A 24,284-nucleotide genomic window follows, 5' to 3' on the forward strand; every position below is an offset into this window, starting at 1 on the left:
ATTGAAAAGGTGTAGTGACTTGCACATCCCCATGAACGGAGCATGTGTGTGAAAGATCTCCTTTGTGCCCTTGGAGTACACACTGCTGCATGTGAAAATCATATGATAAAACACACCCTGAGAACAGACATAGGGGATTTGTCTTGGTATCTTGTGTTTCGGCTCAGCATGTCTTCCTCTAGATTTGACTTGGAGTCGCAGAAAGGACAACGTTTTGTGTTGTCAGTGCTGTTAAAGGCTTGGCAAAGGTGTCTTTTTTTCAGTGTCTAACTCAACCCTTCCCCTTTGGCTTTTTTTTCCCAAAAAATTTCGGTGAGCCCTAGAAATCTGACCTGCTCCAAACATTGTGGTGTGACTGATCGGTATGCCTTCATATAGACATGAACCTTTCAGGTGTAGGTTGGCACTCTCCTGCACAATGGCAGATGAAGAGACTGTTGCCCCCAGAAATCCAAAATAATTCCATTCATGGGATGATTTTGGTTTTTCAGAAAAATGACAACTAATTTTAGTTTGAGCAGGAGGGGTTCATTTGCCAAGTTTGCGTTTTCTGAGCTCGCCAAAAATAGCCACTCGGCATTTCTGATGTATTTCAGGGAGCTGCACTTCACACTTCACGAAGAAGCAAGACATGGTTTTAAGCCATTCAAGGATTTGAATAATTGAAATAGGTTTTAACCACTGTAATTTTCAGTGTGATCTCTCTGTATGCTGCACTTGAAAGTCAGGTTACATCCAAATGAAACTTTTTCCACAGTCACTTTATATATATATTTTTTTTCCCCCCCAATGAAATTTTGAAACATCTTAGTTTGTCCCATATTAGCAAGGTCACTCCAGTTTGAAATTTCCTGTATCTTTGCAGTGTAGCTGTTGCCTTAACAAGCACTAAAGGTGATGCCTTTTTGTGATATTGTGATGGCTGATTAAGAATCTTGAACAGAACAGGTCTTGTATTGTATTTAGCTGATCTGCATAGTGCTTCTATAATGGTAGTCAACTGACAATCTGGAAAGCCTAGTCCTGCAATAAAGAAGCAGTATTTGTGTTAATATTAGTATACCAAGTGTGCTTTACATCCCTGTTAAGTTACTCAAATTAAACACACATTTGAGGACCATTAATGCTCAGTTTTGCGAATTTATCAATTTGTGTTTCATACCATGTGAAAGAGCACATGACATGCTATGTCATGTCAGCTATGCTGGCGATAAGTAACAGTTTGGTTTATGTTTAAAACTTAATCACTTTAGTTATATTGTTGGAAAACCTTCCATACTCTTCAGAACCATTCAACTGGCTTGATTTGCAACGTCCTGTATTGGCAGCATTTACACCTGACAACAGCTTCAACATGACCACACATACCTGCTGTGATAACTTTTGTGACAGTCCAATAACATTGATTCTTGGCTGCTTATGATCATGACCAGTTTTGCCAGCTAAGATCAAATGTGGTGTTTATCATCCTGGGGTAAATGCAATAAAACTTGGAAAATGATTTCCGATGTACACATGAGATAGTTGCGTGACTGTTGAAAAACAGTCTAGGGATCTGTAACAGTCTAGGGATCTGTAGTTTCTTTAGGCTTCATCCATGCAGAGGTGACTTAGTTCTAGAATAGCTTGTTTCTGTGGAACAAATGGTGGCACTGAAATTGACCAAAAGTAGCCATGGAGCTCACCCTTCCAGTAATGCATAGCTGTCTAATCTGAAGAGTCATCAGAAGCTACGTTTCTAGTGAGCCTTCTGTGTAGAAAACCTTCCGTTCTTCAGCTTTGCTCTGTATTGTAGTGCTTAACGATTAGTCAAACTGTGCTGTACAACAAGTGAAAAGGTTTAAAGAGGGGGTGATTGAATGTTAAGCTTTTAACTGCATAATGTAATTGAGATTGATAATACTGTTAGAAACCAAACTGCCATGTTGGTTTACTGTAGTGTTTCATAACCACAAATGTGTTGGTTCATTGTGGGTTTCATATTAGTCTGTCCTTGCTGCTTATATATCGTCCATAACCTTACCGCCACACCACTTTACTGTAATTTTTCATGAGTGGAATTTGGTACAAAGCCACCAGAGCTCCTTGTAGCTCTAACGTCGGAAGGTTGATTGTTACTGGAAATGATGCCTTTCAAAATCTATTTTCCATCATCATTTTGCGGGACTTTAATAGTCAATTGTAAATAAAAGGTCTTAACTACGAACAGGTAAGTAGGATTTGCATTGAAAGAGATACTGTACTTTGTGACTTAATGAAGCTTCATAGCAGCGTTTCAGTTTTTATAGCCTCTCAGCTCTTTAAATTGATTTTTCTGCATTCTGATGCTGCTGGGTGGAGGGAGTGTTGTCACTGCAAATCTTTTTTTTTCCAACCTGCTTTAATTCTTAGGAATTTAGGTCAAGAGATGGACACTTGAATGTGCATGTTTAACCTCTTGACAGCAGAGTGCTGCTGCTGCTGCTGCTGCTGCTGGAGGGAAATAGTTGTTTCCCAGCGGAATGAGAACTGGACATTCGGCTGTGTTCTGATTCGTACTGTTGCGGTCCTGGTTAACATACCAGCAGGCAGATCTGAATGCCAGTTGGAAATGAAGCGGCCTTAATGGAATTTTTTAAAATCCTGCCACAGCTGAGCACGAATTAGATTTGCGAGCGTTTCTAGGGCTTTGAATATTTGCAAATATTTCAAAATCCTTCCTTTCACTTCCAGTTTAATGCTGCCGCGAAATTGTTTTCACCTGCTGACTTGATTTTGCATTGTTTCACGTTGAATATTTTTCCCTGTGCATTTAAACCTGGCTATTTGCAGTCACTGTGAAATTGTACAGTCTGAAGAGGGCAAATGTGAAATACTTTCTTTTGTGAAGAAAATGAGGTTCTTGCTCTACAGTAAGAGTCTTCCCAGATCCTAAAGAGATTGTCTGGCTTGTCACCCGATTATGCAATTAGAGTATACCTGCAGGTTATTAATAATTAATTCCTTACAATTACATAGCATTTTTCTGGACATTCCACTCAGTGCTTTACAGTTAATGGGGATCCCCTCCCCTCTGCCGCCACCAATGTGCAGCCCCCCCCGTGGATGGTGCGATGGCAGCCTTAGTGCACCAGAACGCTCACCACACATCAGCTATCAGTGGGGAGGAGAGCAGAGTAATGAAGCCATTTCATAGATGGGGATTGTTAGGAGGCCATGATTGGTAAAGGCCAATGATAAATTTTGGCGAGATTGCTTGGATAAGACCCTTACTATTTTTGAGAAACGCCCTGGGATTTTTAATGACCACAGAGAATCAGGACCTCAGTGTTACATGTCATCGAAAGGATTGCGCCTTTTTACAATAGTGTCCCCATCACTGTACTTGGGCATTAGGACCCACACAGCCCACAGGGTGAGTGCCCCCTACTGGCTCAACTAATACCTCTTCCAGCATCAACCTTGGTTTTTCCCAGGTCTCTTATCCAGGTAATAACCAGGCTCACACCTGCTGAGCGTCAGGGGTTATCAGTGTGAGTTCCAGGGAGATATGGCTGCTGGATACTTATTGATGAGTTACGGAAGTGATCTGGTTAAGTTGAGAGCTGTGATCCTTTTGATCTGAAGGGTACCTTAGTTTGGTCCCAAATTCTTTAAATTTAACAACCCGCCTTGCTGAATTAGCAATTGAAAGGTAACTTGTAAAACCTGCTAGAGATCTCTGCTAAACAACTGCTTAAGTGCTGTGATGGTGTCAGCAGTTTTAAAATTGTGGTAACAGGGAAATTGGTGTCCTTACTGCTCAACGTACCTATGTGCTTTTGACAGAGATGGCTTATGAGCTCTCTCAGAACAGACTGTTTAATCCAAGTCAGGTTGGGATGTTGATGGAATTCTGTAGTGGTATACTCTCCAGTGACCCCAGAGAACTGCTGGGGTGTTTGTATGTTAATGGCATGATACTCTTTTGGGGGGTGAGATGCCAAAGATCTTATGCTGCTCTGTTTAGTCTGTTCGTTTCACAGTAAGATGCATGAACCATTGGATAAGTTGGTGAATTTTAAGAATAGTACGTTTTTTCTTGAAGAGCATAATGAAGATTGATATCACTCATCCCCCAGCCGTTACCATATAGTAGTGTTGTATGTTTTTCCCTCTAGGACAGCTGTGAGGCAGACTTTGATGCAGACGATCCAGGCACTGGAACAGATTCTTAAATGTCTTTAACAAACTGCTCATGTTTTCATGTTTACAACAGTCCCTGTAGAATTGCTGAGCAAATGTTTTTTCTTCAAGTACTGTTTAAGCTTTTCCAAACGCATATTATATTCGGGCAATAGTATGTTTTAAGTAAACATGCTCTATAATCGGCTGTACTTTATGCTGGAATGATTTGTAATCTTCTTTGATCTATTTTCTGCAGACGCTGTTGGGTGTAGAGCTATCCTTGTAGACTGACAAAACCCTAACTCTGGAGTTATAGAAAATACAAAATGGGTATTGGTAATGAAGGCTGGAAATTTTACTTTAAATATTTCTACATTTTAATTCTCAACGCCTCAAACACCGTTGAACTCCAGTTAACTTTGCTGAGCTACTATGAAGTGTGTCGTCCCATTCACTTTCGTTATGCTAAAATGTTGTTTTTTTTTCTATGAGACAAAGTAAGAAAATGTCCGGCTATCCCATCTGTACTCACACCTGAGACCGTATGTTTGAAGGGCTTGGAATTGAAGAAGTAACTGGAAAAATACGTTCCATGCACTCCTTGCACACTGGTTTTAAACCAGCGTGGTCCTGATATTCACTCTTGCCTGAATCATGGCAAGATGGCAGATAACTTGCGATAACATCTGCAATTGCTTTATTTTTGAGTAAATGTCAATTTTGGCTCAGTCGATCAGAGATACCGGAGAGTCTCTAACAGCTACTTAGCACGCTGTAAATAGGAAAACTCAATAGATAAACCGATGTGATCCAACACAGACTTGCCAACATTATTTTTTCTGGCACCACGTCTTACTGTATGCTTGATGTTACCTCTTCTACACTACTGGCATTCTAGCATCACTATGCTTTCATTGTTTTGCGGTGAGCCAGCTCCCTTGCTCTCCCACCACAGCATATTTGAACCCCCCTCTCTTTGGTGCTTTGCATTTTCTTTCAGAGTCCGTAGTGTTGTTGCCACTGTCCAGCAATGATTGCTAGCGAGCTTTAAATCGAGACCCCCCATTCATCCGCCCCCCAGCTCAGATGACTGCACGTAATGATATCCACCCAGGGAGGCCCGGGTCGGAGACCGGTGGTGATTTCTGTTAATATCGGCTTGGGGGGGGGGCGGAGAAACTCGGCCCAGGCTCGGAGCAGTTGACGGGCTGCAATGGTCTCATCCTGGAAAGCGCCGCTGAGCTGACCTCCAGCTGGCACTGCTGTAACAGATGCCGTTTGCCAGTGCTTCAGATGATTGCTTGCTGCAGGTGGTAGCCGGCTGTCTAGTTCTGATTATCCAGCGCACTTGTTAGTAGAGACGAAGAGCAGCACTTGCGAGCGCTGAATACGCACGCCCTTAAACTTGCCCGCGCCCTTCTGTTTTGCTGAACGTACTGCCGAGCAGTTTAAGGAGCAGGGTTCGTGTTGGTTTGTGTCTTGGCCGACTTCAAAAATCCTCTATGCTGCTTGGCTAAAATGTTTTGAGAAAAGCTCATTCCTCTGATCTTCTGGAATCGAAATGAGAACTATAAATAGGACATTAAATACTGGATGTAAGAGAAAAACCAATTAGGCAATTAGAAGGCACATGTAGTGGCAGTCGGGCCTGGTGTAACTAAGCAACATACTGATGCTTTAGTGATAATTATCCATTAAATAAAAAGAAAATGCATTGGATTTTTTGCATTGTTGCTCTTTGCATAGCAACTTGAGGACATATGCTAATAGTGCCGTTGGTGTGTTTTTCGTTTTTACAGTGGAGGACAAAACCCCCAATGTAAAATGAATGTGAGATCTGGTTACGTGAAACACAAAGGTTGTGTTTCTAATCTGTGAATGTTCTTGTTTGTAGCACAGTTTGGGCAGTCGTAGCAGTTTCTTGGTAAATCCCCGATTTTATATGCTTTTACTTAAATTGGAGTACAATTGAGTGCATGGAATTTCCTTATGTTTTAGGCAGTCCTTTAGCTTGAAGGCACCTTTAAAAATAAACTTATTGGGGCGTTTTTATTTGGAAAAACTCAGTTCTAGCATACAGTATACATGTTACTAGTCCAAATTCTGTTTAAGTGTGAAATTTTTATCATCCATGTGCTGTAATGTGCAAACTAATGCAGGATAGAACTGATCTGCATTTCGTTTGTTCGTGCTTTCAGCACACCCAAGGTCAGATAGTCGGAAACGTGTGAAGGTGGTGTTTGCTTTGCTTTCTAGTGCCTCTCGGTTTGTTCTCTTTTGTCAGCTTTGTGTTAAGAAAAATGTTTTTCAGCTGCCAACAAATGGCAAAAATGTACAGCCCCATTGTAGTGATTTTCACAGGCTTACTGTCAGTTTGCCTCGGTTATGTTGGGAAAGCCAGGACATTAGAACCAGGAACAGGATACTACATCTCTTTACAGAAAGAGATGTAGCAGTATGGAACAAGTGTCATTGAAGATGAAGCCCTGACCTCTGGTGAGAAATTACTTTGAGATCCTTGACTTAATCAACTACAAACTACCAGACTAGCTCTATGGGCTGAATGGCCTCTTCATTTGTAACCTTATTGTCTCCATCTGAAATTTCTCCTGTCTGCAGCGCAGAAGATGGTATCTTCGATTAGTCAGTGTAGAGAAATGATGGGCAGCTATCTAGGGATTATTGCAAGAAGTATTACAGTGAAAGGGGCTGTCGAAGGCACAAGAGTCTTGTTCCTCGTCAGGCATGTGGCTGTGGCTGTCTCTGTTGCTGCTTCTTGCGAAGCCTTCTCTGATGGTACAGGCTAGAAGCAGAATCATCGTGGTGCTGTTCCAAAGGAAGTGTTACAGGTCCGCTCTATTACTGTGCCATCGGCACCTTGAATTAAATGGGGGGTAAGATGTTGCATGTTCTTTAAATCGAACGCTTGAGCTAGTTTGAAGACCTACTAGTCACAAAGTGTCTCTTGTACTCTCCTGGTCACTCTGTAAAGATCTGACCTGTCCTATCCGTCTTTATTTGAACGGGGGTTACTGTGTACTGTGGTGGCATTGCTTCATGGCAGTGCTGGGGCCCTGGGTTTAATACCCCTGGGATCTGGGGTGCCGTCTGCATGGAGTTCGTATGTTCTCCCTGTGTTTGTGTGGGTTTCTTCCCACAGGCCAAATGGCTCCTGGGAATATTGGCTGTGGTGTAAATGTGTACGTGATCGTGTCTGTGTGCCCTGCGATGGACTGGCTCCCCTTCCGGGGTGTATCCTGCCTTGAACCCGTTGCTTGCTGGGTGAGGTCCCAGCTCCCCCGTGACGCTGGAAGAACCGATTAGAAAATGGGTGGATGGACAGTCCCCCTGGAAACTTGTCTTTTTCCAGGCGCATTCTTCCCAACTTATCTTGAGGATTTCAGTTCAGTTTCTGCGTTTGCACAGTTTAGCGCAGGCAGTGGTAACGAGGCCCTTCTGTCAAAGCCATCGCAAAAGGTGCTGCTCTTCTAGTAATGCTTATTCACATGTTTTGTTTCCTGAAAAAACATGCCTTTGGAGAGATGGGAGTGAATGCAATTACATTTCACAGCTCAGCCTCCTCCTCTCCACATCGTTTATAATTAGTGACTCCCTTACGATGTTTCATTAGCAGGTTATCTGGCACTTTTCCCAAGCGTACTTGGCTGCTGCCGTACTCCAGGGGGGTACGTCAAGGTTGTTACGAGGATGTGGCTTAGTCACTGAGAATGTTGCATAAAGAACTGTCAGCCCGGTCTTGGTAACCCGCAGTTCAGGTGGGTGTGCTTCTTACTGGCCTACTTGGATGAGATCCCTCAGATCAGTTCTGATTGAGTTAAACGGCCTCTTTTCGTTTCTGGCTCGCAGTCTTGAAATATTTCTGCCCTGTGGTGTTGGAGTTTGCTTTGGGAGTGTCCATGATCACTAATCTTGTAATTCTAGATTTTCCTTTGTACTCCCTGCTGCCCATATTTTAAGTGATATTTCATGACCCTGCTTCTAAGTCATACCCGAGAGGGAGAGCCTGCTTGGTTTGCTCTTTGTTTGTAAATTGTGCAGTTTTGTTCATTTACCGGGACATTAATGCAGAATATGCATGTTCATATTTTGCTCATGAATTTATTTTCCGTATCCTGTGAGAATGTTATTTCATTTTATAGGTCCTGGGAACTCTAATATTGTAAATTGAGAATAGTGAGGTACTGCATTGTTTTCTCTAAAATCTTTTGCAGCTAAAAAACACTTCTCTAGATCTTAAGTTTCTTCTAAAATATAACTTGGATCTATACTTTCATTTATTTTTCCAGTGTAAGAGCTGAGAACAATCCTAATCAATCAACTAAAGAGATTAATCCAGCTGAGCTCCTTTTTAGACACCAGCAGACTAGAAGTTGTGATCTTTCCCAAAATACATTTACTCAACTGCTAATAGAATTCTGGGTTATGCAGAGTTGCCCCAGGTGTAATGTGTAGTGCATTTGTGAAATGAAAACTTTTTAATGCCTCATGTTAAGAATTCTCATTAATTTCCATCTGTTACCTTAGGAATCCAAAGTGCAAGAAATTGATTTAATAATGAGAAGAAAGGCCTATGCCAACACAAATTTGAAACATCACCAGTCTTTTCATTCTGAATACAGTTTCAGATGCCTTTGAAACTAGATCTGCGGTATAGGGGTTGTGCACTGTGAATTACTGGAATACTTTTTAATTACATTATACAGAATTGAAATTTTTCTTGGAAATAATTATGGTGACATTCTAATGGTAGACTGCACCCAAATTTAGGTTGTGATGTTGTTGTTGCCAGTAAATCTTAGAAATGTACTTCTAAGACGGTAGTACATGACTGACCAGGCTCAGGGTGCAAGGCTGTAGTGGGATGGGAAACCTAGGGACAGCCAGGATGCTGCTGTTGGTGGACCAGTAGCTGGCTCTTTTCCCCTGGACCGAACTTCCCAACCAAAAGACGGTGGCTGTAGACACCGTGCCGTAGGAGGAATGGTACATCCAGAGGTCCTGACCATTTGACAGTTCACCCCAGCATCATGGGGCTTAAATTCCACTCTGGGTCTAAACGGATGTACCCAGAGTTTCCGCTAATTCCGTTGCTGGAGTAGTTTCACCCTCCTCCCCCTGAGCTGTGCAGCGGAATTCGTTTGGCAAGTGTTCAGTTTCTTTACATGGTGTGTCCACATTGCCTGTGAGCACCGACAGCTGGCGTGTGTGAATTTCCCTCACGTGGTGTCCCATGTCCTGGCAGCGATCACTGAGTTGGCCGTGAAAGAAAATGTTGGAAGCCGAGTTATTGGTCGTCAATCATCAATTGTACTGTTTTTAATATTGAAGCAAGTAGTCGAGAGTAGTCCCCCCCCCGCAAAACTGCCGCAGAACTGAGGGAAACGTGCCTTTCACGAGCCAGTGTGTTGAGTTTCATTTCAGCTCAAGTTTCCACTTGGGCAAATAGTCTTTTGTTTAGATTTCTCGTCCCAGAAGGCTCAAAGTCTTGGAATTGATTTTGCTTCCCGATCTTAAAAATGCTCTTGATTTGGAGTGCTGCGTTGCCGTCCATCTTTGTACTTGACTGTTGTCCCTGTGGGTAGGAAGCAGTTAAGGTGGAACAAGGGTAGGTGCCTTAATCCTGTTTTTTTCAGAAAGCCTTTCAACATCTTTTGAACTGGCACGCTCCTTTGATTATAAAGCTTGCCAGATGCCATCATTCAAACTTGGAGATGCAAGGTTGCTATAAAATTTGACAAAATTGTTACTCCGATCTTTTATTCATGTCTCTTTTAAAAAAAAAAAAAGACATTGTAGTACAGATTAACAAATGGAAAACTGTGCCTCTGCTTCAGATGTCAGAATCGCGATGGTGTGCGACACGGATCAGAATTCTGAATAATTCTTCCCCAGTCCCAGGCCAGTACAGTCACACACGAGTGCCTCTCATCTCCGGTCTGAGCAAATGCAATTATTTCTCTTTGGCTTTTTCTTTAATATGCGGGAAAAGCCTTGCCGAGCTGACAAGTGTATATCTGCATTCCTCTTCTGGGAGAAAAAAAAACGAAAAAGCACTGGTAAAGTGATTTGCCAAATTGCTAACGGAACATAGCCATAATAAATGACGGGCTTGCTACTGTAGATCCGATGAATAGTGTGCTGTTACGTGAATAAAATTAAAAAGCTGCATGCCTGCTTCCAGCTCGGCTTGATGCGAGGCGGATATGTCAAAGTGGATGACCTAGTTTTTCCGTCTCTGAAATTTTCAGGAAGAGAATTGGGTAACCGCAGTTCAAGCACTGTTCAGCCCAGAAATGAAAAGACCGCAGCTACGTTCTGCTGTGTATTTTTGTGTGAAGGTGGGGGGGTTGTAACTGTGGCTGCAGGCAGTCTTCAGAGCTGTTAGATATTGAATCAGTCTGCTGTGTCCGTTTGGGGACCGAGATTGAGAGAGTTTGGAGATCGGGTGTGGTTTGGCCCCAGATCAAGTTCCTGGGCAAGAATAAGGAAGTGAGTATGGGATGCATTAGCTGTGCTATATAAAGAAATTAATAGAACTGTAGAGCCCGTTTTCGCCTTGCAAATCAATGGACCTGTGTGTTTAAAATTTAAATCTTAATCTTGCTCTTATTTGCGGCCATTTTTTTAAAAGCCCCCACTATGGAAATGTTGGTTTTATCCAGTGGGAATATTTTCTAAGGATAATGATATGCTCAGAAAAACTCAATCCCTGAAAAGTGGTGGGAATCGTGCTGGAGCTGTTGGCTTTAAGCTATAGGCTGGCGTTCTCTCCGACGTGTGCCTTATCTGTGGTGAAAGGATTTTGATCTATTTGTATTGGGTGATCTAAAAAATACCTGCACCGTGGAGGATTTGAAGTGTTACTTAAAAGTAGCAAGGAAAGTTACAATGTGGCATGATGTACCTAATCAGAAAATGTTTTGCAAACCAGCTCTTGTAGTTGAATTCGGTTTTGAGTGAATGAAGGCTTGGGGACATTTCTGAGGAATCGCACACTCATTAGATAAGTCACCACTCCGAATGCAGTGCACATTGCAGTGTGGCGTAATGCTTTTCAGCCCATGCATGTGGAGCTCAATATGTCCTGGCCTGTCGGCGTGAAGGACTCAAGGTGGTCTGTCCAGGTGGCAAGTCCATGTAATTGTACAGCAGCACCTTTCTGCTGAGGTTTTACCAAACCTGGAACTATTCTATTGGGGTTGTAGCGTCTTAGTTGCTTCCTTAGAAGAATGTGCAGAAAGCTGGAGCTTTTAAAGCTCATTCAGATCTGAACTCCATGTTTTCTTGAGACACCTAGAAGGTGTAGGGCTCTTGTCCTGTGCTTGCCTTCACGTGACAATTTAAATGCTAATTGGCCCGCGATGCGTTATTCTCAATGTTGGGGAGCAGGGCCTACAGTTATGAGGGCAAATGCAGCCCTGACTGCTGTTTTCTGCAGCGCCAAGGGGCCTGTGGAGCTGCTGGCTGCCAGCGGTCACGATCGCATCAAAAGGACAATCGAAGAGCAAAGTCCTTCTCTGTAGGTGGAAGCTGGCAGCCAAGGGTGCCGTCGTTTTTGAAAAATCGCCGATTTTGAATACTTCTCCAAATAAAATCTCTAGTATTAAAATTGTACTCACTGGAGTGAATGCTTTGAAAGGGCGGGGGGTGAGCTCGTGTGAAGAGCCAAGACAAACCGAGTGTTCTCAAGCCAGGCTGCGCTGTGAGGCTAATGAGACCAAGTCGATGCCGTGTGCTTGGAGTGAATTCAGCACGTCACCGGAGTATTACTGCGAGACGAGGGTAACGTTCCCATTATGTCTGACCTGACAAGCTCTGTGATGTTTGTTTCACAGGTTTTGTACATGGTGCCTCAGGCCGCTGTCACCCGAGCTATTTTTTCAGTTGCGTTAAGTGCCTGGGCGCAGGCCGGAGTGCTGTATGTTTTCTGCGAGAGCTCTTTCTCAGGTTCTGTCTTAATCTTCCCGATTCTGGCATCTTTAAGATGCAAATTTCTTTCAGTCTCGTTTTTCATGCAATATCTGGAAATTATTGGTTGTACAGGTGTAGAGTAAGAGGCATGTATATAGTAATAAATAGTTTTCTGATATTTTGTAAAAGAAGCAGCTTTTAGAAAGATTGAAACCTGAGCCGTTTCAGGACATTTGAGATCAACCAAAAATACAATATTTGGTTCGGAATGTCAAACAACCACATGCAATGTCCTAACAATGTCGAATATATATGCTATCTGGAGGCAGTGCTACAAGAAATGAATGATTTTTATTGATTGGTAATGCTGTTTACATTAAAGACACGAGTGGATGTTTCCCCATTAAGACTGTTAGAGGTCGGGACAGTGCAAAGCACTAGCCTTATGTTCTTAATTAGCTTTAGTAGACTCCCCACCCACCCCCAGTTTTAATCCCCAAGCTGCTCTGCAATTTGCTATGTCAGCTGCAAAAATTAAGATTCATTGTTAATGTGAATAAACGTAGCTTGTAGTTAAGTGTGAGGTCGCTCTTGATTTATCCACGTTTGGAAATGATTGGCGAGACACAGGAAATTTGTTGCCGACCCCTTAAACATCCGAAGCGTTTCTGTGCTCTAGTGGGCTCTTATATGAGGGGATTACTGCAACTGGTTGATAGTGCTTTTTGTCTGTGAATGTATAATGTCAAGATTAGACTGCAGTAGCATTTAAGATTTGGGTTCAAGTCCCAGAAGGGGCATTGCTGCTGTACCCCTGAGCTAGTGATACTCCAGTGACATCCCTGGCAGTATGAACGGATGCCGCAATGTAGGACTGGTGGAGGGATTGAGAAGCAAGTGCCTTTCTGTGGAGGGGGAGACGTTGGAGTGATGGGCAGTTCCCAATCAAGTAGCACCTTCTTCACCTGGCCTGAGTGGCCTTCTTGTCACCCAGGTGGGTGCTGTTGCTTCAGGGGTGGATGAAAACGTAATCCGTGGCAGTTTGCAAATGCACCCTGTTATTATTAAGTCTGTTAAAGCACCTGTTGGGCTTTAGGCCTTTTCTTTCTAAATAACCAAAGAGACCTGATTTGGGCTTATGTGGTTTTTGTTGGATTTTTTAAAACAATCTCTAAATATATTTGCTTTGAGGTTATCCAATGTGAAAACTGGACTGTTGGTCCGTTGTAGCAGATTTGTTGTCGAATTTCCATTTAATGATAGACAATCGGAGATTTTGTACTAGCTCTGTAATCTATAACTTGACTGTTTTATACTTTTTTTTATACAGTTGTGTGGCGAAGATGCTAACAGCAGCGATACAGAGCTGTGAGGAAGGTGTAAGTAGATGCATCAAGGATCATGATGTACTCCGCTTTGTCATGTAGAGAAGATGTCAGATGAGATGCTTTTGGTAGCCATTGTGTTCTCCAAACTATCCATTTTTGTCCTGGCCATGTTAAAGATCTTCACCATCAAATGCGGTGACACTTATGCCAGTAAACACTGTTCCTAGATCGTGTAGCCACACCCCTGACCCGAATGCTGTTCTAAAGAAAGGCTTAACTTGGTTGAAAATGGGTAAAGCTTAGTCTTTTAAAGCCAGTTAATCCTTACTGTAACAGTTGGTGCTGCTATGCCCTTTTGAATGTTGTGCTGCAGCTTCCCCCAGTAGTATACCTGAGTTTGACCCCCTCCCCGTGGTTACTTGTACAGTGCTCAGTTCTGTTTTTGTGAGCTCTGCAGTATATATAAATTCGTTACTTGATGCGGTTGCTAAGCAACAGCCAAATCCACTATTTACAGTTAATAAAAACTGAGTGACATTAACGCATGTTGTAATGTTAGGCAAGGGGTGAACTGTATGTTAAGGTAGCAGAGAAGAAATGAAAAGACAGGGCTCTGTGTACCAGAGTGGTGCTAAGCGGTTTAAGTACGAATGAAATTAATGAGGTAATTGGGGGGGGATTTTTATTTCTCTGTAAAAGATTTTTCAGTAGATCTCCAATCTCCAGTGAATCCTGGGTTGAGGCTGAGCTTCAGGTTCTGCAGAAAGATTGTGATTTGTTTGCTGTATCCTTTTCCGGTTCTCTGTAGAACCAGGCTTAAGGAAAGGATGGATTTAACTGTGAGCAAGTTCTGGTAGAGTCACGAGCGCTTTACTGTCAAGTACCACAGCATAAATGGTGCTAAAAAAACAACCTTAGATGCACCCATCCCTACAGGCTGTGGCAGTGATGTCTACAGATTATCTCAAGTGATCGTGTTATTTCTGGAGCATTAAAACTACCCTTTTCTCTTTTCGTTTCATCTTGCAGGTTTCGAAAGCATTTTGGAAGGGCTGTTTGGACCAGGACTTGTAAAAGATCTCACCCTATTCAAAGGTAAAGAGCTGTAATTGCTGTCATGAGTATCCTGTCAGATGTAACAGTGTGAATGTCAAATGTTGGGTGACACGGTGGCATTGCTGTGAGGCTGCGGTGTTAACTGGTTTTGCTTCCTGGGGGTTTCAGTTTGTGACTGGGGTAACCTCTGTGTGGAGTTTGCATGTTCTCTCCTCTTTCACATAGGCTTTCGCTTGGTTCACTGCTCTCTACCCAGCCTCCACAGACCAGACTAGCCGTGCTCATTCTCTTTGTTCCCCCATGCCTACATCGTGTGATCCTCCAGGGTGTGTGTCCTGCCTTGTTCCATGTGCTCCTCATTGGGGATAAGCCGCTTTCTGATGAGAGGTGGATATCGCAAGATACCTGTTGCAGTGTTTATGGAGCAGCATAAACCTTAATGTGATCTATCCTGTAGAATTAAAGCTGCATGGAAGGCAGACAACAAAACAGGATGTTATTAAATATTGTGGGGTTTTATGCCTTTGCTGAAGGCTTTAAATATTGGCCATTATTCTCAGAACATTTGTATTGGGTCCTACGTCCAGACTGACAAAACCTAACCCCTTTCAGAAGCCTGATTAGTCCTTACTTTGCTATTCATTTTAATGCCTCGGGTCTTCTGAATTTTCATGATGTGCAGAAGGAAATAAAGCCGTTAAAAGAATGCACTTTACGAATGTCTGGTTCATGTGTTTTTAGAGACTGTATTGATAATGGAAGGTCAAACATACAACAAAAATAAACATTTCATGCATTCCTTTGCATGCTTAAAAGCTTTAACTTTTGCATTTTTGAATCAGTTCACTGTATACCATAATTTCAGGGTTTTCAAAAAAACATGCTAAAAGGCTGTGCGTGAAATGTCTTTGTGGTTTAAGTATCTAGTTCCCGGGAGCTGTACAGTTTTCTTCCTTGCCTGACACTTCCACATTGAATGCTCTAGCAGTCAGTATCTTGTGCTGCTTTCATTTTTAATGTTGAGTCTGAGCTTTGCTGGCAGCAAGAGGCATAAAGGTCTCTATGCTACTCCAGAATGCAGAGCAGGTGCTTTTGTTTTTACAAGCCTAGTGCCACACAAATGCAGGTGACCTAAAAAGTCAGTTGGCCTAATTTATCAATAAAGCAGTCTTCAAGACCCTTTTTGTAAAATGGCATTTTTAAAGGTTCTTCTCCTTTGTTGCTTTATTTTTTATATATATATATGGATGTGGTCTACCAGTACCCATTGGAGGGAAAATGGCCATCTGGCACCCCATTTCATGTGCTGCAGGCAACAGGACAGGTGGGGTCAGTGTGGCATAAGAGTTATCTGTATGAAACAGTATGATCTGGGGGGACATTGATTTATGAGGTTTATTGTAGAATGTTTATTAGAAGGTGTAAACAAAATTGGTTTGCAACACTGCTGACAAAAGAAGCAGTTCACTTTGTTTTGAAAGTAAAGGACTTAAACCACTGTGCTCTTATGTTTTTATCAATTAATGGTGAGCAAAATCAAAACATTTGGTGGTAAAATCTCCTTCAGGATTTTTTTGTCTTTTTATAACTATTTTTACTCTTATTGGGCTCTGTAGCATGAAAACAATTACAGGTGATCAGTGTATTTAAAAATGGGAGATTCAGTCTTTTCCTTTCTAAGTTTCAGAGTTTGGCTTTTTACAGGGTTTGGCTTTATCGAAATATACTGGAAGACCGTAGAAACACAAGAAAGAAATGCCACTTGAGATTTTATACTGTCATAGCAAAAAATGCCTTTTCATTTGTGAATGGGTTTCAGATGGAGTTTGGTAACTCATGTGCTTAACCTGACATGTTGTGTAGGTAATGGCATGGTGTCTATTTTACCTGTACTGCAACAGCAGGGTCTTTAATTTTAATTAATTCCTGCCGTTAGGTAGTGCTTTTCATCCCCATGGATCATATAGTGCTTGTGACTTTCTGCAGTAAACGAGAGGTCTTATGCTTTTAATGTTCATTTAGTTGCATTTAAGTGCTTCATGCAAGTACAGGAATTAAATATTTTAGTGTTTTTTTCTGATCTGAAACATTTTTGCCTTTATTAAAGCTTACAAGTACAAACACCTGCTCCACAGCAGTAATGAGAAATTCACACAGCAGCATGATGCAATGTTCTCAGTTTAAAAAATACTCTTGCAAAAGAGGCATCAAGCACGCTCTTCACATTAGAAAGATTAGAGTATGTAGGTTAGTGCAAATTGTTAAATCCAAACTTATTGCAACATACATCAATATGACTGGCTGGGGCTAAGCATACTTTTAATAACTGGTACATACAAATAGCCTGAAAAAATGATGTATTCCAAATGTTACATAGTATTATCTTCAAAATAGTACATTTAGTGTTGAGGCCTGGTCCTGATTTGTATATTTCTGATACTTGTTTGAGCATTTTTTTTCTGATCGTTAAAGTTTGTCATGCCACTGGCCTTACACATTGTTTCTCATTTCCTCACTTTGCTTTCTTGACTTTTCTCCTCATCTTTAATTTGTCCTTTCCCCACTGTTCCCTCAAACATTTGCTGTTTTAAAACCGGTGGGCTTACGCCAGAGCAGCATGACAGCTCTGGGGGGGGTGGTGGGGTGTGGCTACGGTACTTGAGTGACAACGGGACACGAGTGTCTGTCAGTGCGGAGGAGGAGTCGTTGTAGCACACGTGGATGGGTCATGAACAAGGCAAGGAAGTTGCCGTGTTGCTAAATACAGCAATGTCAGATCAAACGTAAGGTGTTTTTTCACACGAGCAACAATACATTTGTGGGCTTCCCAGAGATCTCTCATTTTGAGTACTGGAGGAAGATGGTTCCAGTTTCCTGCTAAGTAATAAAAATACCAAGCGTATCTACTTGACGGATGCAAAAGACACTCATGAGAACCAACCAAATCATTTGTCAACTCGATCCTCATTTTCCAGTGGATATTTCTGCCAGTTGTACTCTTTTATTGGTTTTGTTGGGCTCACTGTTATCTAGCTCCCATCCTGATGTAGGGTGAGTAAACGTGCAATCACCTGTTGGGCGATTACTCAATGGCTATGAGAGTCAACATAACCTGTTGACTTGATTTCCAAAGTATTTAACTTGAGGAGAGAATAAGGTACAGGTAAATATAATGGTCTGCAGCAACTCCTGGAAAACCATTCTGGGTGAGACTGAAGCTGTGAGTGAAATGGCCAGAAATCTGTTTTCAAGATTTCTCCCATGGGTTTAAAGCAGTGAAGTGCTGATTCAGCTCCGAGCTGAAATGAGCTGGTAAACTCACAGCTGGCAACCCACCGAAGCTAAGCAGGTGTGAGCCTGGTCAGTACCTGGATGGGAGAGCTCCTGGGAAAAACTAAGGTTACTGCTGGAAGAGGTGTTAGTGGGGCCAGCAGAGGGTGCTCACCCTGTGGTCCATGTGGGTCCTAATGCCCCGGTATAGTGATGGGGAAACTATACTGTAAACCGGCGCCGTCCTTGCGTCTTTCAGACGTAAAACCTAAGTCCTGACTCTCTGTGGTCATTAAAAATCCCAGGGCGTTTCTTGAAAAGGGTGTAACCTGGCCAAAATTCCCAATGGCCCTTACCGATCATGCCCTCCTAATCCCCATTTATGAATTGGCTTCATTACTCTGCTCTCCTCCCCACTGTGTGTGATGAGCGTTCTGGCGCATTATGGCTGCCGTCGCATCATCCAGGTGGGGCTGCACATTGTTAGTGGTGGAGGGGAGTCCCCATTACCTGTAAAGCGCTTTGAGTGGATATATAAGTGTAAGCGATTATTATTATTTTTATTATTATCCAGCTGCACTGACGTTTTCCAAGGATGTTCTTAATTTTTTTTTCCCCAAATACTGCGATGTTTCACCTGCTAACAAGTGCTCATCCTGGGTCATTTAAGGCACTGGTTTATGTGCAGGTATTTTCATTTCCCATAAATACTCCTGTTTTTCAACCTCCCATCTTGGTTTCTGTTAGGGCAAGGACATAAACGTGCACTAACAGATGATTTATAGCCTAAACACGGCTTTGATAACTGTCTTTTCCCACACATTCAATTATTGACCTTTTCCCTGCCTGTACAATGAGCAGTCATTAAAAGAAGAAAAAAAGTGAAATTTTCTCTGGATAAGGCAAAATCCTATGTACAACTTTACTTGTTTGCAGTGGGTCCATATTGCCAAGGGTGAAGACATTTTAGTTTTTTTTTTTGTGGTGAACAGTGAAATCCATTTGATGCTGCGGACGTAGGGCTGGGTATTCCAGTGCTCAGTGTCATGTGTAAGCACAGTTCTGCACTTGTTTCAGTCCTCATGCTCTTTTTCTGTACTGTTCTGTTAAGAGGAGAAAAATGCACACAGCCAAGTGAAAAGCAACAGATGGAAAATTGGCACAAGCCATCATAAATACCTGCTGCGAGAGTGCTACTGTATTGTGCAGTTTGGATTCCTCATTTCTAGGGAATGCTTTTGAATATTGGAGACTTCTGCATTTAGCATAGTGATGGAGCGGGCAAGCCCATCAGGAGGAAAAAATGGTGCTCTGGAGATGGATAGAATACATGTGCTGCAGTTTCAGGAAATGCGTCAAACAAAACAATCCTTTGTGAATGGATGGGCCTATTTAAAAAAAACAACAACATGCTGTATGAATATTAATATGCTGCAGTGTGCCCTGGGTTGCAGACTGTTTCCACTGCTAAAGCCAAGCACTCGTTAAGATTGACATGTCTCATAAGAGCATGATGCCATATTTAAGGACATTTTTTGGAATCTTGCATAAATGTTCACTTTTTTTTTTACTTCGTAAGAGCTTTAGTTGCGTATTGATCTCGGTAATTGATAAAGTATTTTGTTAGGACACAAGATTTAATAAGAAGCTGGAATTGGTCATATCTGACCATGCCCAAGTATGACCACCTTTGACTAGTGCCATAGTCTTCTAATGTGGCATTCTGCCTAGAAGACATGGATTCTGCTTACCTTAGTGTTTTTTGTTAATTATCTATTTGAAATTTGCATTCAAATGAACATGGGGATTTATAATTCAAGCAGTGTGGGAGACATTACAGAACTGATTGTTTTGCATGCAGCCATGGACAGAGGTTGACTCCTGGGCACGTTCTGGAATTAAAACGCAGAATCCTGGACCAAGAAGAACCAAGAGGCAGCACTAGATCATTGTTTCACTATTCCTTCTGAACAGCGGTTCTCTACTGCCTCAGTGAATTATAGAAAAAAACTGCTGTAGACTTTCCTGCATAGCTTTACAAAGAAGGCTATTTAAATTGAGTAACTGGTTTTATTATCCAGGACCTGCAAATAATCCCAGATGGTGGCTTTTGGGGATCAGCGGAACTGCATGTGTGAATACTAAAGGAAGTGCTCCAACAAATATTAGGAAATATGCACGTCTTCATGCTCAAATGTAGGTACCATTAACAGGTTCTGAGATGGACCTTAATACAGTACTTTGACTGTTGATAATTGCTCATCAGTAAGTGGGTTGCCCCTACATACAACAACCAATAAAATATCTTTAAGATATAACATCATTTAGTCTATGGTCTAAAGTCTGGTAAATCCAAGTGTTTCCCTATTGATTTTTATGGATCTTTGACAAATTGCATGCCTAGACTGTAAAACATTGGTTTATGCATTTATGATGACAGAAATTATCAGATGCATATATGGCCTACGTCTTTATCAAAAAGACGACCTACCATAACCAGCTTCAGAGTTTATTGGCACTAGCCTTAATAAACTCAAAACATCAAAGTTATGAAATGGCCTTGAGAAATTACTTCCTGATGTTATTTGGCACTCTCGAACTGGATTTATCGTCTAACTGATTTGATGTGTGCAACACTTTCCCTGGATTGCTGATCTCTGTAGATGTAGAGAAGGCCTTTAAATGACAGGTTTGTCAGGTTGTTTCATTACATGAGCTAAACCTGCCTGTGCATCCAATAAACCAGTGACATTCACTGCTGGTCCTGGAGGGCAGCAGTGCATTACAGGTTTGTGTGTGACTGGTTCATTGTCAGACTAGTCATGGAAGCCATGGTGCGAAAGTGAAAGACTAAGTGAAAAGCTAATAAGCTAATAATTGCTTACACTTATGTAGCACTTTTTGGACACTCCACTCAAAGTGCTTTACAGGTAATGGGGATCCCCCCCACCACCACCAATGTGCAGCCCCACCTGGATGATGCAACAGCAGCCATAGTGCGACAGTACACTCACCACACACCAGCTATCAGTGGGGAGGAGGGTCATGAAGCCAATTCGTAGATGGGGATTATTAGGAGGCCATGATTGGTAAAGGTCAATGGGAAATTTGGCCAGGACGCCGATGTTACACCCCTACTGATTTTGAGAAAAGCCCTGGGATTTTTAATGACCGCAGAGTCAGGACCTCGGTTTTATGTCTCATCCGAAGAACAGCACCTTTTTTACAGTATGGTGTCCCCATCACATTAGGAATGTGGGGAGGAACAGGAGTGCAGAGGAGCTGTGTGCCAAACCTTTATCCTTCATTTTAAAAACCATTTGGCTTCAGTAGATGTATTTATTAAAGATGCTCCTTGTCCCTGTTATTTGCAATGGCCATTGAACTGCCAGCACTCTACATCCCAATTGCTCTGGTGTTCTTGAATTGAACATCCTTCATAAGGTTCTTGTCCTGGTGTGGGCCAGACCAAACGGGAGCCTCTCATGAAAGCACTGGGTGCAGGGTTTGACTGGGAGCACATAACTGCTCAGACCCTGGATAGGAAGCCGTTCCTTTGTAGGGTGGGTTCAAGCGCAGGTGGCGAGAAGCATAAATCTTTCTCGTGATGACTAATCTTGCTCATTACGCCACATTATCACAACTGCTAATGAATTTGATGTTGTCTTGGATCTAAAATTAATTATAGCAAGATGCAGATTGTGCCTATAGGAAATCACACCTGCTTCCGCTTTGTCCTGCAGGGCTCCTGATTAGTCTCCTGAGGGTCTTGTATACACAAGTGTCAAGGTCACCATCTTGGTGTCTCAGTTGTATAAGGCATGCATTATACCTTAATTACTGTGCCGATAGGCAGATGGTCAAGGCTCCTGGTTTCAGTTTTGGGTAGTTTAAGTTTAGAATTACTTCTTGTGATATTTACGTCATTAGCAGCCAAATAACTAAAGATTCTAAAGCTATTCCATAAGGTTTGAGCTGGAATGAAGCCTGACCATAATTACCTCCCGATAGCCAAATCATTTTGGTGGTTTAGTTTGCCCAAGTACTTGATATCTTACACACTTCTTGATTGGGTCCACTGACTTTTCCCCAGTGGGATCTGCACCAAGCTCCCCAATCCTGCTGCAGTACAAACAGCCACTAGTGCATTCAGAGAAAGGTTGGCATTTCACAAAATTAGTTCCTATAAAATTGGTATACACACAATCTTTGTAATGGCACTGATCATGGCTCCATTATCGTTTAGCCTCTGTTAATCTTCCTCCCATACTTATTGGTCTGCTTGGGGGTAGGGGGTGAATTATTTACTTAAAATCCCCTTACAAAATGCTGTTTTCTCTAAGCTTTTGGCTAGAAGAGTAATCCATAAGTACAGCTATACTAACTTCTAATTAAGGAGGAAAGAAAGATTGAAACATGCCCCCTATTCAAGCCGCAGACCAAGACTGAGTGCTTAGGTGTCACTGTGACAGACTTAACAGCGATAACTTCAAGCAGGTGTTGAGACTTAAAACTATTCAACCCTGCCTGCATTTTATATCTGCAGTACGAGATGAAGTAGCTATTTTTTTTCGAATCAGAATATGAATCATTTACTACATTTCTAAATTTAAGAAAAAAGGACAGAACTGCCTTGATCCCAAACTCAAACACTTGACTAAGCCAAATAAAAAAATAATGCCAGCTCACTGGTTTCTTAATGTCTAGACCTTAAAAAAAATTCACTGTGGCAAGTTAAAAAGAAATCATGTGACCTATTTGACCTGTTATGAAACACTCAAAACCTTTGTTAAATTTTAATGGAAATTTTTCCATTCAGCAGTATGACCGTTTTTTCTTACACTTGTATTTGTACCTTACTGAAATATTCAGCCAGTGTTTTAAGAGGCGCGAACCTGCGTCAAACAGAGGAAAGGTTAGCCTAATGGGACACTTAAAATAACCTTGCCTTCTTTTTATGTGTTAATGAACTGTGCTGTTTGTAATGTCTCTTTCAGGATATTGAGCATCGGTGGTGCTTTTTATACCTTCAAAGTTTATTTTGTCTTATTGATTAGGAACATATTTGATAGTTTTCCTGTAAGCATTTCTTCAGACTTCAACAATCTCAAAAGTTCTTTGTTAGAGACCCTTTCTTTGTTTGAACCCGTAAGCACAACTGAAGTGTGACCTTAGATTCTGGTCACCTTTTGCAGGAGCTGAGATACTGTAGCAGGAGCTGTGTGACCAGTGTGGTAAATGAACTGGGGCATCAGTCCTGTGCTGGAGTTTCTTATTCCTAAGATCATAGATGTCTGTGGGCTGCAGCAGCACTGCTTTGGTTAAGCTTGTTCACAGGTAGTTTTCATCTGTGCACAGATAATTAAGCATTGGAATATTAAGGTACCCATTTGTCACCTGTTGCATATACTAACTTGTGGATTTATCTTACAGGCATTCAAAAGGAGTAAATTGATCCTTGTTCTGTCTAGTTGCAAAAATACTTCTGAAGTGTGAAACTGGGTATTCTGTACATTTTATTTGAACTGGGGAATTAGGTGTAGGTGTATTAAAAGTGCGATTGAAACCTTTTTTAGCACAATTAAAACAAACCTGCCACGTAATGTTTCAAGGTGTCTAAACACCCGCAGTGTATTGAAATGAGCCTTCCGCTGCTTTAGAAGGAAACTGACTGCCATGGCAACAATCCTGACATGAATTTATTGAAGCTGTCTGCATCAGGCAACAGTGTTTTTTTTTCCCCTTTCTTTTTTTAGCAGAAATGATTTGATTTCAGGATGATACGAGAAAGTGCTTCTGCTCTTAATTGGTATCGCGACCTCCGTGATGTTCCTATTAAGGCATCAGATGTTTGTGGCCTTCCCTTCACGATGTGCTCTCCTCAGTGGTTCCCAGCTCGGGTTCTGGGGGTGGGCGGTGTCTCTTCTGGCTCTTGCTCCGGCCAAATTTGTAATCACAGGCTAAATGATTTTTTTGACGCGTTGCTTTGATTCTCTCCTTTCGTTCGTTCATTGTTAATTGACCACCTAATAAAAGCTGAGTCCAGAGCAAGTAAAGGAGAAAAGTTGTCTGAAACTATGCGCCTGAAGTCAGGAATTTCTGGAACTGAACCAAGAACTGAGTGCAGAAACAAACCACGAGTCTAAACTAGCAGATAAGCGCATGAGTAAGAATCGGCAGCGGGAACAGTTGGCATGAGAGCCAACAGACACAGGGCTTCCCAGGAAAAGGCGGAGTGTCTTCAGCCTCTTCTAGGCTAAAAAGAATGTAGCTAACGAGCATGACCACACACCCGTTCTACACCTATTTCAGCTGTCAGAAATCCAGTCCAGAACAGAGAGCGTTTTCCTTCACCAGAGCCAAGGAATGCAACGGTTTCCTGAGTTTTGCAATTATTTCAATGCAACCAGGCTTGGTGATGGAAAGGGCACACACACACGCGGTGAAGTTGTGCTGAAGTGTTAAAATAGTGTCCAGGAGATGTGTTCAGCTTGAGTCGTGTGGAGGGCATCTGTCCTGCCCTCAGGTGGGTTTTGTTGTAGGTTCAGGAGG

General features: G+C 42.1%; 1 protein-coding gene across 4 annotated transcripts in view; it reads left to right on the plus strand.

Annotated features, from left to right (window-relative positions):
• lcor (ligand dependent nuclear receptor corepressor) overlaps positions 1 to 24,284 on the plus strand; it is a 91,716-nt gene that overhangs the window by 10,654 nt on the left and 56,778 nt on the right. For all 4 annotated transcript variants that reach the window (XM_088635946.1, XM_088635945.1, XM_088635944.1 and 1 more), the window contains exon 2: positions 14,436 to 14,501. In XM_088635946.1, coding sequence (XP_088492072.1) covers positions 14,436 to 14,501 — 66 coding nt within the window. The remainder of the gene's footprint in view (positions 1 to 14,435; positions 14,502 to 24,284) is intronic.

Source organism: Lepisosteus platostomus, chromosome 6 (assembly GCF_059453375.1).
Source record: "Lepisosteus platostomus isolate fLepPlt1 chromosome 6, fLepPlt1.hap1, whole genome shotgun sequence".
NCBI classification, from domain to species: Eukaryota; Metazoa; Chordata; class Actinopteri; order Semionotiformes; family Lepisosteidae; genus Lepisosteus; species Lepisosteus platostomus.